This window comes from Phascolarctos cinereus, unplaced genomic scaffold (genome assembly GCF_003287225.1).
Source record: "Phascolarctos cinereus isolate Bilbo 61053 unplaced genomic scaffold, phaCin_HiC Scaffold_5;HRSCAF=322, whole genome shotgun sequence".
In the NCBI taxonomy this organism is placed as follows: domain Eukaryota; kingdom Metazoa; phylum Chordata; class Mammalia; order Diprotodontia; family Phascolarctidae; genus Phascolarctos; species Phascolarctos cinereus.
The window spans coordinates 15558375-15572560 of record NW_027555958.1 but is presented as its reverse complement, the minus strand read 5'-3'; the positions used below and the strand labels follow the sequence as shown (position 1 = coordinate 15572560).

Genomic DNA, 14186 nt, shown 5'->3' with positions numbered 1-14186 from the left:
ATCAGAATCAATAGTTGACATTCTGGTCCCTGACCTTTTAAAGGCCCTGCCCACCCCCGTTCTAGCTACACACCCATTGGAAAGGTTGCTCCTTATCACATAATAAGCAGACTGGAAACAGTTACAGAGCATTTATACATGCTCAAGTGTTAAGATACTTCTTTTCCATCATCATCACAACTCTCCTAGAAGCAGGCTCTTCAGCCCCTCCACCTGGGGTGATATCCTTAGAAGGCACTGCATGCTCATGTCATTCCCTGTTACACTTAGATCAAGTCTCAATCTGCCCCTCAGCAACCTGGACCTATGGCCTAGAGTAGGGTAGGGAACCTGCAGCTTCGAGGTCACATGTGCCCCTCCCCCTAGATCTTCAAGGACCTCTGGGTCCTTTGTCAAAGGGCTGTACTTGAGGACCTAGAGGGCCACATGTGGCCTTGAGGCTGAAGGCTCCCCACCCCTGACCTCGAGCATAGGAATGTGACCCTCATGGCCCTCTAAGGAGGGATTCTGAACCTGGGTCTGTAAACTTAAAAAAATTTATAACTGCATTTTGATTTAACTGGTTTCTTTTGTAATTTTGGTATTTAATTTTATGCATTTGGAAACATGATTCTGAGACTTTGCCAGGCTGCCCAAGAGATGCATGACACAAACAAGAACAATCCATTCCTTCTTCCTTGGAACAGTCCTTGTAGTACCAGATGACCTTAAGTCATCTCTTTCCAGGCCATTCCATCAACTTCCAACCGCGGATCTACACTGACTTTCCACACTGGAACCTATGTAAGAAATGGAATCACAGCAACCAAATCCAAAAATGAAAACAAGACTGGACTTGGATCCAGGAAGACCTGGGTTCAAATTCTACCTCAGACTGTTCCTAGTTCCTTGACCCTAGTCAGATCACAACCTCACTGGACCTCATTTTTTCATCTGTAAGATGGGGGAGGAATAGACTCAATGGGTTTTTTCCTTTCAACTTCTATATTAATGATTTTATTAAAAGAGATCAAAGAGGGACATGGAAGTAATATAGGTTGTTATAGTTATTATTTTCTTTATACATTTTTACAAATTTTAAATAACCTTGAGCATATGGCTTTATATATGACTTTTAAAAATATTTGAATAATTGTTACTAAGTTTAGAATTGTAGTTTTTTCCACTTGGTAAAGTGAGAGTTGAGAGTTGGGGAAGACTCCCATGAGAAAACTCTCTCCCTTAATTCGGATCAGCAATTGCCTGGGGCACTCAGGGTTTAAACAGCTTAGCAAGGGTCATACATCTAGTTTGTGTCAAAGGTGGAGGTTGAATCCAAGACATCTGAGGCCTCTCGAGTTTAGAATTTTAAAATAAAATACTGCTTAAATTTTAGAATAAAAGTAATTTAATTTTGAGAGAGAGAGAGAGAGATAGATAGATAGAGAGAGAGAGAGAGAGAGAGAGAGAGAGAGAGAGAGAGAGGAGGGAGGGAGGGAGGGAGGGAGAGAAGGGAAGTCTCTAAAGAGGGTTTTCTGTTTTGAGACTGGGTCTCCCTTTCTTGCCCGTCCTGGAAGGGCAGAAGCTATGCATGGGTTGACCCCATTGCTAATTGGAGCCAAACCTTTGGCTTACTCTATTTCCAAATGGGGCTGGGTCATCCCTTCTTAGGCAACCTGGTGGCCCCATTCCCAGAGCTCACCATGTTGGTGCTGTGCTTCCTGGGAATACCTGATGAGCCTGGTCCACTGCACTTTAGCACTCCCAAGCTCAAGCAAGCCTCCAGCTTCAGCCATCCCTGTAGCAGGGATTGCAGAGGTTGTCGTTCAATCATTTCGGTCATGTCCGATTCTCCGTGATCCCATTTGGGGTTTTCTTGGCAAAGATACTGAAGTGGTTGGCCATTTCCTTCTCCAGCTCATTTTAAAGATGGGGAAACTGAGGTAAACAGGGTAAAGTGACTTGCCCAGGGTCACACAGCTAGTGAATGTTTGAGGCCAGATTTGAGCTCGGAAAGATGAGCCTTCCTGATTCCAAAACCAGTGCTCTATCTACCACACCACCTAACTGCCCCAGGGGTTACAGACAGAAGTCTAAACTAGGGATTCTTCAGCATTTTTGTGTGTGAATCCCTTTGTCAGTCTGATGAAGCCTGTAGAATCCTCAGAATCATGTTAAATTCCTAAAATAAAATATATCAGATTACAAAGGAAACCAATTTTATTAAAATATAGTTATCAATCTTTTTTAAGGAAATTCATAGATTCCAAGTTAAGAACCCCAGGCAAAGAGACCCAACTGGTTCAATAGGGAGCCGGTCAAGAAATCCGTTTAAAAGAGTATGTTCAAGAGATGAAAGCAGAGGAAATAACTGAGGATGAATCCCCAAAGTGACATGATCCTGGTAGAGCAGGTTTGGAGAACTGGAGACTCATGTGCACTGAGACCCATACCAAGCTCTGAAATGTTTTTTCAAAGCAGATGGAAGATCAAGAAAGGGATGGAGCCTCTGCTTGGAGTGGATGGAAGGGTGACAGAGAAAGGCAGAGGAGAAGCAGAGATACTCAACGGCTTTGGTTCTGTTTTCTTTACCGGGGGGTGGGGTGGGGGTGTGATATCCAGACTAGGAAAAATGGAGCAAAATGATTAGGGAGACTTCAAAAAGAAGAAGAAAGGAAACACCAACCTAACTACACTCCAGGAGTTGTCTTCTTGCCCAGATGATGGAAATCTCAGCTGGGTGAAACACTAATTTTGTATGTAACTGGAAAGCTACCATCAGGGGTTTTATAGAATCATGGTGGATAAGTAAGAGGTATCAGTGGGCTGAAGGGGTGAAAATACTGCTCCTATCTTCCAAAAGAGAAGAAGGTGAATTTCTTCAACTAGATTCTGATGTTCTTGGCTTCAATTCCTGATAAAATTCTAAAGTGGATTTATTTAAGGGATGGCTTGAAAGTGCTCAGAAATGGAGACAGTGATTTTGAAGAGTCAGGATGGAGTCATTAAAAAACCTATCAGCTAGCAAATAATGTCACTTGTATAGTCACAGCATCTCTCTGGTGCATCCCTTTCTCTCTATATGCATGCAGCCACAATCTAGTTCAAGCCATTATCACCTCTATCTTGGACTATTTTTTGGTGGTTTAGCTCTATCTTCTGTTTATTTTCATTTCTGCCTGTATTTCAATGGTTATATTGGTATTCAGGTTTAGTGGGAAAACAGCTGAACTGCCTGATACATTTTTTTTAAATAATATTTTATTTCTTCCCAGTTGCCTGTAAAGACAATTTTAAAAATTCATTTTTTACACTTACTAGTATTTTATTTTTTCTAACTGCATTTATATTTTTCAACATTTATTTTTATAAGATTTTGAGTTCCAAATTTCCGCATTCATCATGTTGTGAAAGAAGAATCAGAACAAAAGGGAAAAACCAGGTGAAAGCAAAAGTAAAAAGTGAAAACATTCTGCTTTGATCTGCATTCAGACTCCATAGTTCTTTCTCTGGATATGGATAGCATTTTCCATGAGTTTTTTGGAATTGTCTTGGACCATTGTTTTGCTGTGAAGAGCTAAGTCTATCAAAGTTGATCAGTGCACAACATTGCTATTACTATGTACAATGTTCTCCTGGTCCTGCTCACTTCACTCAGCATAAGTTCATGTAAGTCTTTCCAGGTTGTTCTGAAATCCACCTGATCATCATTTCTTATAACACAGTAGTATTCCATTACATTCACATACCACAATTTATTCACCCATTCCCCAACTGATGGGCAAACCCTCAATTTCTAGTTCTCTGCCACCACAAAAAGAGCTGCTATAAATATTTTTGTGCATGTGAGTCTTTTTCCCTTTTTTTATGATCTCTCTAAGATATAGACCTAGAAGTGGTATTGCTGGGTCAAAGGATATGCAGTTTTATAGGCCTTTGGGCATGGTTCCAAATTGTTATCCAGAATGGTTAAATCAATTCACAACTCCGCCAACAATGCATTAGTGTTCCAATTTTCCCACATCTCCAACATTTATAATTTTCTTTTTTTGTCATATTAGCCAATCTGATAGGCGTGAGTGTAAGGTGGTACCTCAGAGCTTTTTTAATTTGCATTTTTCTAATCAATAGTGATTTAGAGTATTTTTCTGACTATAGATAGCTTTAGTTTCTTCATCTGAAAACTGCCTGTTCATATCCTTTGACCATAAAATTCATTTTTTAAAAATTTTGAGTTCCAAATCTTGTCTCTCTCTCCCTCCCGACCTCCCCCCTCCCTGAAACAGTAAATTTGAGATAGGTTATACATGTTCAGTCATGCAAAACAAATTACCATATTAGTCATGTTGTAAAAGAAGAGAGACCCAAAGGGGAAAAAAATGCAAAAAATTACAGAAAGTGGATAATAGTATGCTTCAAACTGCATTCAGATCCATCAGTTCTTTCTCTGGAGGTATATAGCGTTTTTCATCATGAGTCCTTTGAAGTTGACTTGAATGATTGTGTTGCTGAGAATAGCTTATTAGGGTGGGGAACCTGTGGCCTTCTACGTTCTTGGGTGCGACCTCTTGACCGAGTCCAAATTTTACAGAACAAAATCTTTTTAATTTAATATAATCAAAGTTGTCCATTTTGCATCTAGTAATGTTCTCTATTTCTTGTTTGGTCATAAACTATTCCCTTCTCCATAGATCTGACAGGTAAACTATTCCTTGCTCTCCTAATTTGCTTGTGGTATCACCCTTTATATTCAAATCATATACCCATTTTGATCTGATTTTGTCATACAGTGTAAGATATTGGTCTATACCTAATTTCTGCTGTACTGTTTTCCAGTTTTCCCAGCAGTTTTTTGGCAAATAATTCTTGTCACAAAAGCAAAGGTCTTTGGGTTTATCAAACACTAGATTACTATGGTCATTTACTACTGAGTCTTGTGTATCTAATCTATTCCACTGATCCACCACTATATTTCTTAGCCAGTTCTGGACAGTTTTAATGATTACTACTTTATAATACAGTTTGAGATCTGAAATGGGTAGGCCACCTTCCTTCATATTTATTTTCATTACTTCCCTTGATATTCTTGACTTTTTATTCTTCCAGATTAATTTTGTTATGATTTTTTTCTAGCTCTACAAAATATTTTTGGTAATTTGATTGGTATGGCACTGGATAAATAAATTAATTTAGGTATAATTGTCATCTTTATTATATTGGCTCAGCCAACCCATGAGTAATTAATATTTTTCTAATTGTTTAGATCTGACTCATTTGTGTGAAAAATGTTTTGCAATTGTGTTCCTATAGTTCCTGGATTTGTCTTGGCATGTATACTCCCAAGTATTTTATATTATCTATAGTTATTTTAAAAGGAATTTCTCTTTCCATCTCTTGCTGCTAGACTTTGTTGGTAATATATAAAAATGCTGATGATTTATGTGGGCTTATTTTATTGCAACTTTGATAAAGTCATTAATTATTTCAACAAGTTTTCATTTGGTTCTCTAGGATTCTCCAAGTATACCATCATATCATCTGCAAAGAGTGATAATCTTGTTTCCTCACTGCCTATTCTAATTCATTCCATTTTTTTCCTGTTTTATTATTATGGTTAATATTTCTAGGACAATAATACTGGTAATACTGGGCATCCTTACTTCACTCTGATCTTATTAGGAAGGTTTTTAGTTTTTTGCCATTACAGATAATGCTTGCTGATGGAATTAGATAGACATAACTTATTCTTTTAAGGAAAGCTCCATTTATTCTTATGTTCTCCAGTGTTTTTAATGGGAATAGGTGCTGTATTTTGTCAAGTGCTTTTTCTGCATCTATTAAGATAATCATATGATTTCTGTCAGTTTTGTTATTTGTATGGTCAATTATGCTGATAGTTTCCCTAATATTAGACCAGCCCTGCATTCCTGATATAAATCCCACCTGGTCATAATATATGATCCTTGTGATATATTTCTGTAATCTCCTTGCTAGTATTTTACTTAAAATTTCTGCATCACTATTCCTTAGGGAAATTGGTCTGTAGTTTTTTCCCTGTGTTTTGACTCTTCCTGGTTTCTTGGAACCACATTTGTGTTATAAAAGGAATTTGTTGGGACTCCTTCACCTATTTTCCCAAACAATTTATGTAGTATTAGAATTAAATATTCTTTAAATGTTTGGTGGAATTCACTTGTCAACCTATCTGGCCCTGGGAATTTTTCTTAGGGATTTTATTGGTAGCTTGTTCAGTTTCTTTTCTAAGATTGGGTTAAGCATTCTATTTCCTTTTCTGTTAATCTGGGCAATTTACATTTTTGTAAATATTCATCCATTTCATTTAGATTGTCAGATTTATTGGCATACAATTAGGCAAAATGGCTCCAAACACTTGATTTAATTTCTTATTCATTGGTGGTGAAGTAATCTTTTTTATTTTTGATACTGGTAATTGGTTTTCTTTAAATCAAATTACCAATCTATTTTATTTTTTTCATGAAACCAACTCTTAGTTTTATTTACTAATTCAATGATTTTCTTACTTTAAATTTCATTAATCTCTCCTTTGATTTTTCGGGATTTCCAATTTGATGTTTAATTGGGAATTTTCAATTTGTTCTTTTTCTAGGTTTTTTTAGTTACATGATCAATTCATTGATCTGCTCTTTCTCTATTTTTTTAAAAATATAAGCATTTAGAGATAGAAATTTTCCCCTAAGTGCTGCTTTGGCTGCATCCCTTAAATTTTGGTATGTTGTCTCATTGTTATCATTCTCTTTGATGAAACTATTGATTGATTCTATGATTTATTTTTTTGACCCACTCATTCTTTAGGATTAGATTATTTAGTTTCCAATTAATTTTTCATCTATCTTTCCATGACCCTCTGTTAAATGTAATTTTTATGCATCGTGATCTGAAATGGTTGCATTTAATGTTTCTGCCTTTCTGCATTTGATTGTGAGGATTTTTTTATCACCTAATACATGCTCAATTTTTTTTTGGCTAGGCAATGGGGTTAAGTGACTTGCCCAGGGTCACACAGCTAGTAAGTGTTATGTGTCTGAGGCTGGATTTGAACTCAGGTCCTCCTGAATCCAGGGCCGGTGCTCTATCCACTGCGCCATCTGGCTGCCCCTAAATGTTCAGTTTTTGCATAGGTGCCATGTACTGTTGAGAAAAAAGCATATTCCTTTCTATCTCCATTCAATTTTCTCCAGAGGGCTATCATAGCTAATTTTTCTAAAATTCTATTCACCTCACCTCCTTAACTTTATTTTTTATTAAGTGGTTAGACTTATCTAGTTCTAAGAGGGGAAAGTTGAGGTCCCCCACTAGTTTTACTGTCCATTTCCTTCTGTAACTCTTTTAACTTCTCCTTTAGAAATCTGGATGCTATACAGTTTGGTGTATATATGTGTAGTATTGGTATTACTTCATTGTCTATGGTACCTTTTAGCAAGATGTAATTTCTTTCCTTATCTCTTTTAATTAGATCTAATTTTGCTTTTGCTTTGTCTGAGATTGCTACCCCTGCTTTTTTTTTACTTCGGCTGAATTCTGCTCCAGCCTTTTATCTTTACTTTCTGCTTCAAATGTTTTTCTTGTAAACAACATATTGTAGAATTCTATTTTTTAATGCACTCTGCTATCTGCTTCTGCTTTATGGGTAAGTCCATCCCATTCACATTCACAGTTGTGATTACTAACTGTGTTTTCCCCTCCATCCTATTTTTCCCCTGTTTATACTTCTCTCTCTCTTCTTTCACCCTCTCTCTTCTTTCACCACCTCCCTCCTCATTAGTGTTTTGCTTCTGACCGCTGCCTCCCTCAATCTGCCCTCCCTTCTATCAGGCCCTTCCTTTTCTTGTCTACCATCCCTATAGGGTAAGATAGATTTCTAACCCTTACCGAGTGTAGACGTTAGTCCCTCTTTGAGCCAGTTCTGATGAGAGTAAGGTTTAAGGGATGCTCACTATCCCTTTCTCTCTCTCCCTCCACTGTAATAGGTCTTTCACGCCTCTTCATGTGAGATAATTTGCCCCATTCTACCTCTCCCTTCCCTTTTCTCCCAGTGCAATCCTCTTCCTCATCCTTTAATTTTTTTTATATCATTCCATCAAAGTCAACTTAGACCCATACCCTCTGTCTATGCATACTCCTAACTGCCTTAATAGTGATACAGTTCTTAAGGGTTACCAGTATCATCTTCCCATTTAGGGATGTTAAGTAGATTAATCTTATTGAATAATTTATGTTTTTTCTTTCCTGATTACCTTTTTATGCTTCTCTTGAAAGTATTTCATTTGAAATCAAATTTTCTGTTTAGCTCTGGCCTTTTTATCAGGAATGTTTGAAAGTCCCTCATTTCACTGAATAGCCATCTTTCCCCACTGTAGGATTATGCTCAGTTTTGATTGGAAGTTGGTTCTTAGTTGTAATTCCATCTCCTTCGTCTTCCAGAATATCATATCCCAAGCCTTCTAACCCTTTCATGTAGAAGATGCTAAATCCTGTGTAATCCTGACTATGGCTCCTCAATATTTGAATTGTTCCTTTCTGGCTGCTTGCAGTATTTTCTCCCTGACCTGAGAGTCCTGGAATTTGGCTATAATATTACCAGAAGTTTTCATTTGGGGATCTCTTTCAGGCAGTCAATGGATCCTTTCAATTACTATTCTATGCTCTAGTTCTAGGATATCAGAGCAGTTTTCCTTAATAATTTCTTGAAAGATGCTGTCCAGGCTCATATTTTTTTATCATGGCTTTCAAGTAGTCCAATAATTCTTAAATTATATCTCCTGGATCTATTTTCCAAATCAAGTGTTTTTCCAATGAGATATCCCACATTTTCTTCTATTTTTAAATTCTTTTGATTTTGTTTGACTGATTCATGATGTCTCATGGAGTCATTAGCTTCCACTTGCCCAATTCTAATTTTTAAGGAATTATTTTCTTCAGCGAGCTTTTTTACCTTTTGAAAGAGTTGTTTTCTTTTGTGGATTGTTGGACATCTTTTTCCATTTTTTGTGCTTCTTTTACCAAGCTGTTGACTCTTTTTCCATGATTCTCTTGCATCACTCTCATTCCTTTTCCTAATTTTACTTCTATGTCTCATATTTGGTTTTTTAAAATGTTTTTTAAACTTTTCCAGAAGTTCTTTTTGAGCCTGAGATCAATTCATGTTTTTCTTTGAGGCTTCATATGGAGGCTTTTTGACCTTGTCTTCTTCTGAGTTTGTGTTTTGATCTTCCCTGTCTTCTTAGTAGCTCTCTACGGGTCATGGATTTTTTTTTTTTTGGTTTGTTTTGGTTTGCTTTTTTTTGTTCATTTTCCAGCCTATTTTGTAACTTTTAAAGTTAAACTCTGCTCATAGGGTATAGGGAACACAGTCCCAAGCTTCTTGAGCTGGGAACCAGGGGCCTGGCCACTGGCCTGCTGCACTAGGGTCTCCGAGCCTGGATGTTCACCTGGTATGCTAGGGCCTCTGGGGCTGGCAGATTGCTTGCTGTGTTGTGCTGGAAGCCTTACAACTGGCTCCTCGTGCTGCTAGCCAGGGCCTCTGTTGCTAATCTGTGCTGGGCTAGGGACTTCCCACTGGCTTGCCCAGACATTGACTCTGCTGGGCTGCCCTCCTGAGTGGGATAGAACTTTCCTGCAGTCCTTTTAAGTTATCTTGGTCGGGAAAGTTATTGCACTCTGTCCCTTTGTAAACTCTTCTGCCCCACAATTCATTTTGAGATGTGATTTAAAGTTATTTGGAGAGGAATTTGGGAGAGCTAGGACAGGTTTCTGCCTTTTCTTTGTCATCTTGACACTATCTTGGACTCTTGCTATAAGCTCCTAATTCTCTCCCCCTCCAATCCATCCTCTACATGGCTGCCAAGGTGATTTTATTTGTTGCTTGTTTTTTTTAAGTGATTTTCCTAAGATTCAAGTCTTACCCTATCACTCCCCTGATCAAAAAATTACAGTGGCACCCTATTACCTCTAGAATCAAATATAAATCCATCTGACAGCCCTTCACAACTAGCCTTGTTGCACATCACTCCTTTTCACTCACTCCAGGATAGACATATTGGCTTTCTTATAGTTCCTCATATCATATACACTCCAGCTTCCATCTCCATACCTTGGCCCTGGCTATTCCCTATGTCTGAAATGGACTCTCCCCACTCCAATCACCTCTTTCTTCTTTATCTCTAGTTTCCTTCAAAGTTCAGCTCAAATATTTCCTTCCACATGAAGCCTTTCCTGACACCTCCCCCCTCCAAAAAAAAAAAAACCTGCTGGTAGTCTCCTCAAATTTTTTTTGTATCTATTTTCAATCTACCTACATATGTGTACATTGTCTTCCCCAATAAAATATAAGCTCCCTGAGGGCAAGGCTATTTCTTTTTTTGTCTTTGTTTCCTAATCCATTAGATTGTGAACTCCAGGAGGTCCAGGAGTCCTCTTTTGTTTCTTTGTGTATCCCCAGCTAAGCACAGTGCTTGGCTTATAATAGGTGCTTACTAAATATGTATTGACTGATGTGCTGGTAAGTGCTATGTTTGTTAATTGATTAACTAAGCATTTCTCTTTTTCTGTGTGGTAACTGAGCTAGTAAATCAGAGAAATGTCATGGCATAGAACATCTGGATTTCAGCAATGCTTTTGACAAAATCTCTCACAATATCCTTGTGGACAAAAATGGAAAGATATCTACTAGATAATAGTATAATTGAAGAGGTCTAGAGGTTTGGGGTGCTGGGATCCCCAAGATGGCAATGCAGGCCCTGCCTGAATGAATTCCACTCAAATCTTCTTCCTGCCAGAGAAAAAGTTTATTAGAGATAAAACATAACAGGCCAGATGATGCCTATAAGGACGAGCAGGCAGGAGAAAAGCTCAGCCTTTTGGGCATGAGAGACTCTCAGCATTTTAATGGGGGTCAGGGTGGATCTTACATGCACTAAAGTAACTTTGGGTGACCAGAGAAGGGGGCTTCCTATTGGAAGGTCTGAGAGATTGAATAGACAAAGGGAATAGATAATGAAGGGAACTGGAAGGCATCTGAATAAGGTCAAAAGGTGGAGCTAGGGTTTTCAAAGGGAGATAAGGGGAGTCCATAAGGAACCATTTGAGATCAGAGAAAAGTTTAAGGGCTTTCTGGGCCCCATAGACAAAAGGGAGCCAGATTCTTTTTAGGGCAAGGGGCAAAGGTGCATCTGAATAAGATCAAAAGGTAGGGCTAAGGCTTTCAAAGGGAGATGAGGAGCTGGGGCCTGTAGACAAATGGGAGCCAGATTCCCTTTGGGTCAAAGGGTGAAGATCTCAGCTTGGGCCCACACCCCATTATAATTAGAAAGATTTGGTTGAACAACTGAACCAAAATAATGGAGTTTGTTGAGGAGAAGGGGTAACATGCTTAGATCTATGTTTGTTTTACTTGACCTCTATGTCCCCCAAATGTCTCTTATCTAATTTATGCCATGGCTGTATCATATCTTTTGTAAACATCCCCTTTATTCTCCATTCCATTTCAGTCCCATATGTCTCGCATGACTTCCACCCCTTCCCATCTTTTCCCAGACTCATCTCTCCCTTCCACATTTGTGTTCTACCTTTCACTCTTTTTTTCTTTTCTCTCCATCTCTTTTCATATACATGGATCATAGATACAATATTGGAAGGACTTCAAAGGTCATCCAGTCAAACCTCCTTTGAGGAAACAAGCCCAGTTCTGCCCATGTCACCTCCCTACTTGGTAAAGTCCAGCGGCTCCCTAAATACCTGCAGGATCAAATATAAAATCCTCTCTTTGGCTTTTAAAGCCCTTCATAACCTGGCCCCTTCCTACCTTCCCAGTCTTCTTACACCTTATTCCCTTTCTCATACTCTATGATCTAGTGACCCTGGCCTCCTTCCTGACTATACTCCACATAAGACATTCTTTCCCAGATTCCATACATTTTCTCCAGCTGTCCCCCAGGACTGGAATTCTCCTCCTTCCTCAAAGCCACTTCCTGGCTTCCTCCAAGTGTTAGCTCAAAGAATGCTTTCTTCAAAAGACTGCCCCTATTTTAATTCTAGTGCCTCACCTTGAGGTTAGCTCCCTTTTGCACTGTACATTTCTTGTATGTACATACATACACATTGTCTTTTCCACCAGATAATGAGCACCTTGAGAAAGACTCTGTTTGCCTCTTTTTTTTTTTTGCTTCCCTGAGCTTAGTACAGCACCTGGCACACATTAAGCACTTAATAAGTGCTTATTGACTTACATGATTTGCTGAAGGTCACACAGGTAGTAAATGGCAAAACCAGGTTTCAAATCTACATCATCTTACTCCAAACCACCCATTCTTTCCACTACACGATGTTGACATTTTCCTCTTCTTCCCTTCTCTATGATTTTTGTCTTTTTCCCTTTTCTAACCCTTTATGTATTTTTCTCTGTCTTTCTTCAATCTTCCCTTCCCCCTTCACCTCTTCTTCCTCCATCTATCACAATAACAGCCCCTCTTGTCCTCTCCCCTCAGCCCATTGACTACGAAGGATTCAAGGTCTTCATGAGAACTTATCTGGAGGAGGACATCCCTGAGGACCTCTGTAAGCATCTTTTTTCGTCCTTTACGTGCAAGAAGCTGAAGCAGTCCTCTAAGCCAAAGACAAAGAGTTCCAGTGCTCCCCAAGACAACACTTACGGTAAACACCTTCAAAGGTCCCTGGTTCCTTGTTCCCATACCAGAGGCCAATGGAAAATGGCCCTAGCCACATCTTCCTTTTACTGTGGCACAAAGCCCTGAGATGACACTCCCAGAGAAGGAAACATGGCCTTCAACACCTTCACCTAGGATGATGCTAGGGGTGGGCAGCATATCTTTCAGTGGAGGTAAGAATGGCTTCGCCCCGCATGGGAGGTAAGTCAGTGTGATCAGAACAGATGAAGGCAGAAATAGGGCTAGAGAAGCCAGAAAGAGAGGAATCACTTAGCAGCCTGAACCTCTCCAAGCAAAGTAAGTTCTTCTAGGCAATCAACAAGTTAGAGTGAATTACAACAGCATACAGAACACTAAAAGAAACTAAGGGGAGGTCAAAACACAGCCCCTGCCTTTGAGGGAAAGACAAGGTCAACCTAAGCCCAAATGACAGAGATATATAAACACAGACACAACCCAACCAATCTGCCAGACTCATCCACCTGGGAAAAGATTTTGTGGAGGTAGAGAATATAAGGGGATGAGCCTAGGGAAGGTTAGAGTGTGGGTATTGACCAGCTGAGGTCACTTTGACTTCTCAATGTACTTCTTCCTTGCCAACTTCCTCAAGACACTGAAAGATACAGGTTTGTAGTGGTAAAGGATGCAGATTTTATTCAAAGACCTTTTTATCATCTGGTTGTTTAACAGAGGACAATACATCAGATAGGAGCATCTCCATTGAGACAGAAGAGGCCATTGGCCCAGTAACAAGTAAGAAGCTACTGAGCACGTCCTCGAAGTATAGATAGAGATATACAGACAGGGATACAGGGTATCCCAAGAGTCTTAGTAAAGTTTTAAGCCCTAAAACTTAGCTAAGATTGTTAAAGCTTAAAATTTCATTAAGAATACATGCATACATAATTGCAGAGAGAAAGGTGAGAGAGAGGAGAAAGAAAGAGAGAGAAAGATTAGTGCATGTTTTGTGAAATCAATTAGCTGGGAAATAGTAGCCTAAATTGGACTTAATTCTTAATTCCAATCAGTGCTGCCTGATCTTTGTATCATCTGGGGGACTGGGCCTATGATTTGCCTCCCAAGTAAAGAAACCACATAAATAAATGCAGCCCCTAGCTGTTCTGCAGCCTAGAGTTCCCCTGGCTGTTGAGGAGTTAAGTGACTTCCCAGGGTCACAGGGTAGAACGTAGCTAAAGCAAGAATTAGCCCAGTTCTTCCTTATGCTGAGGCCAGTTCCCCATGCACTACGTAATACTGCTTCCCTCCACCAATATAAAAGAGTTAGGTCAGCTTGCCCCCCAAACTGGATGGGAGATGGGGAGAGGGGCCTCCTTAGAGCCCCTTCACTTGCTTATCATCTGCTCTGAGAGCACTTGCCATCCTCATGTTTATGTGTCTTCTTCTATCCAAATTAAGGAAGCAGTATGGAATAATCAATAGCGTACCAACTGACCCCAGAGTCAAGAAGACCTGAGTTCAAGTCCTACTTCTGACATTTACTGG

At 39.2% G+C, this 14186-nt stretch overlaps 1 protein-coding gene across 1 annotated transcript in view; it reads left to right on the top strand.

The window, feature by feature from the left end:
* Nucleotides 1–14186, top strand: part of DGKG (diacylglycerol kinase gamma) — a 141936-nt gene that overhangs the window by 30888 nt on the left and 96862 nt on the right. Inside the window, exon 4 of the mRNA XM_078155432.1 lies at nucleotides 12504–12669. Coding sequence (XP_078011558.1) covers nucleotides 12504–12669 — 166 coding nt within the window. The remainder of the gene's footprint in view (nucleotides 1–12503; nucleotides 12670–14186) is intronic.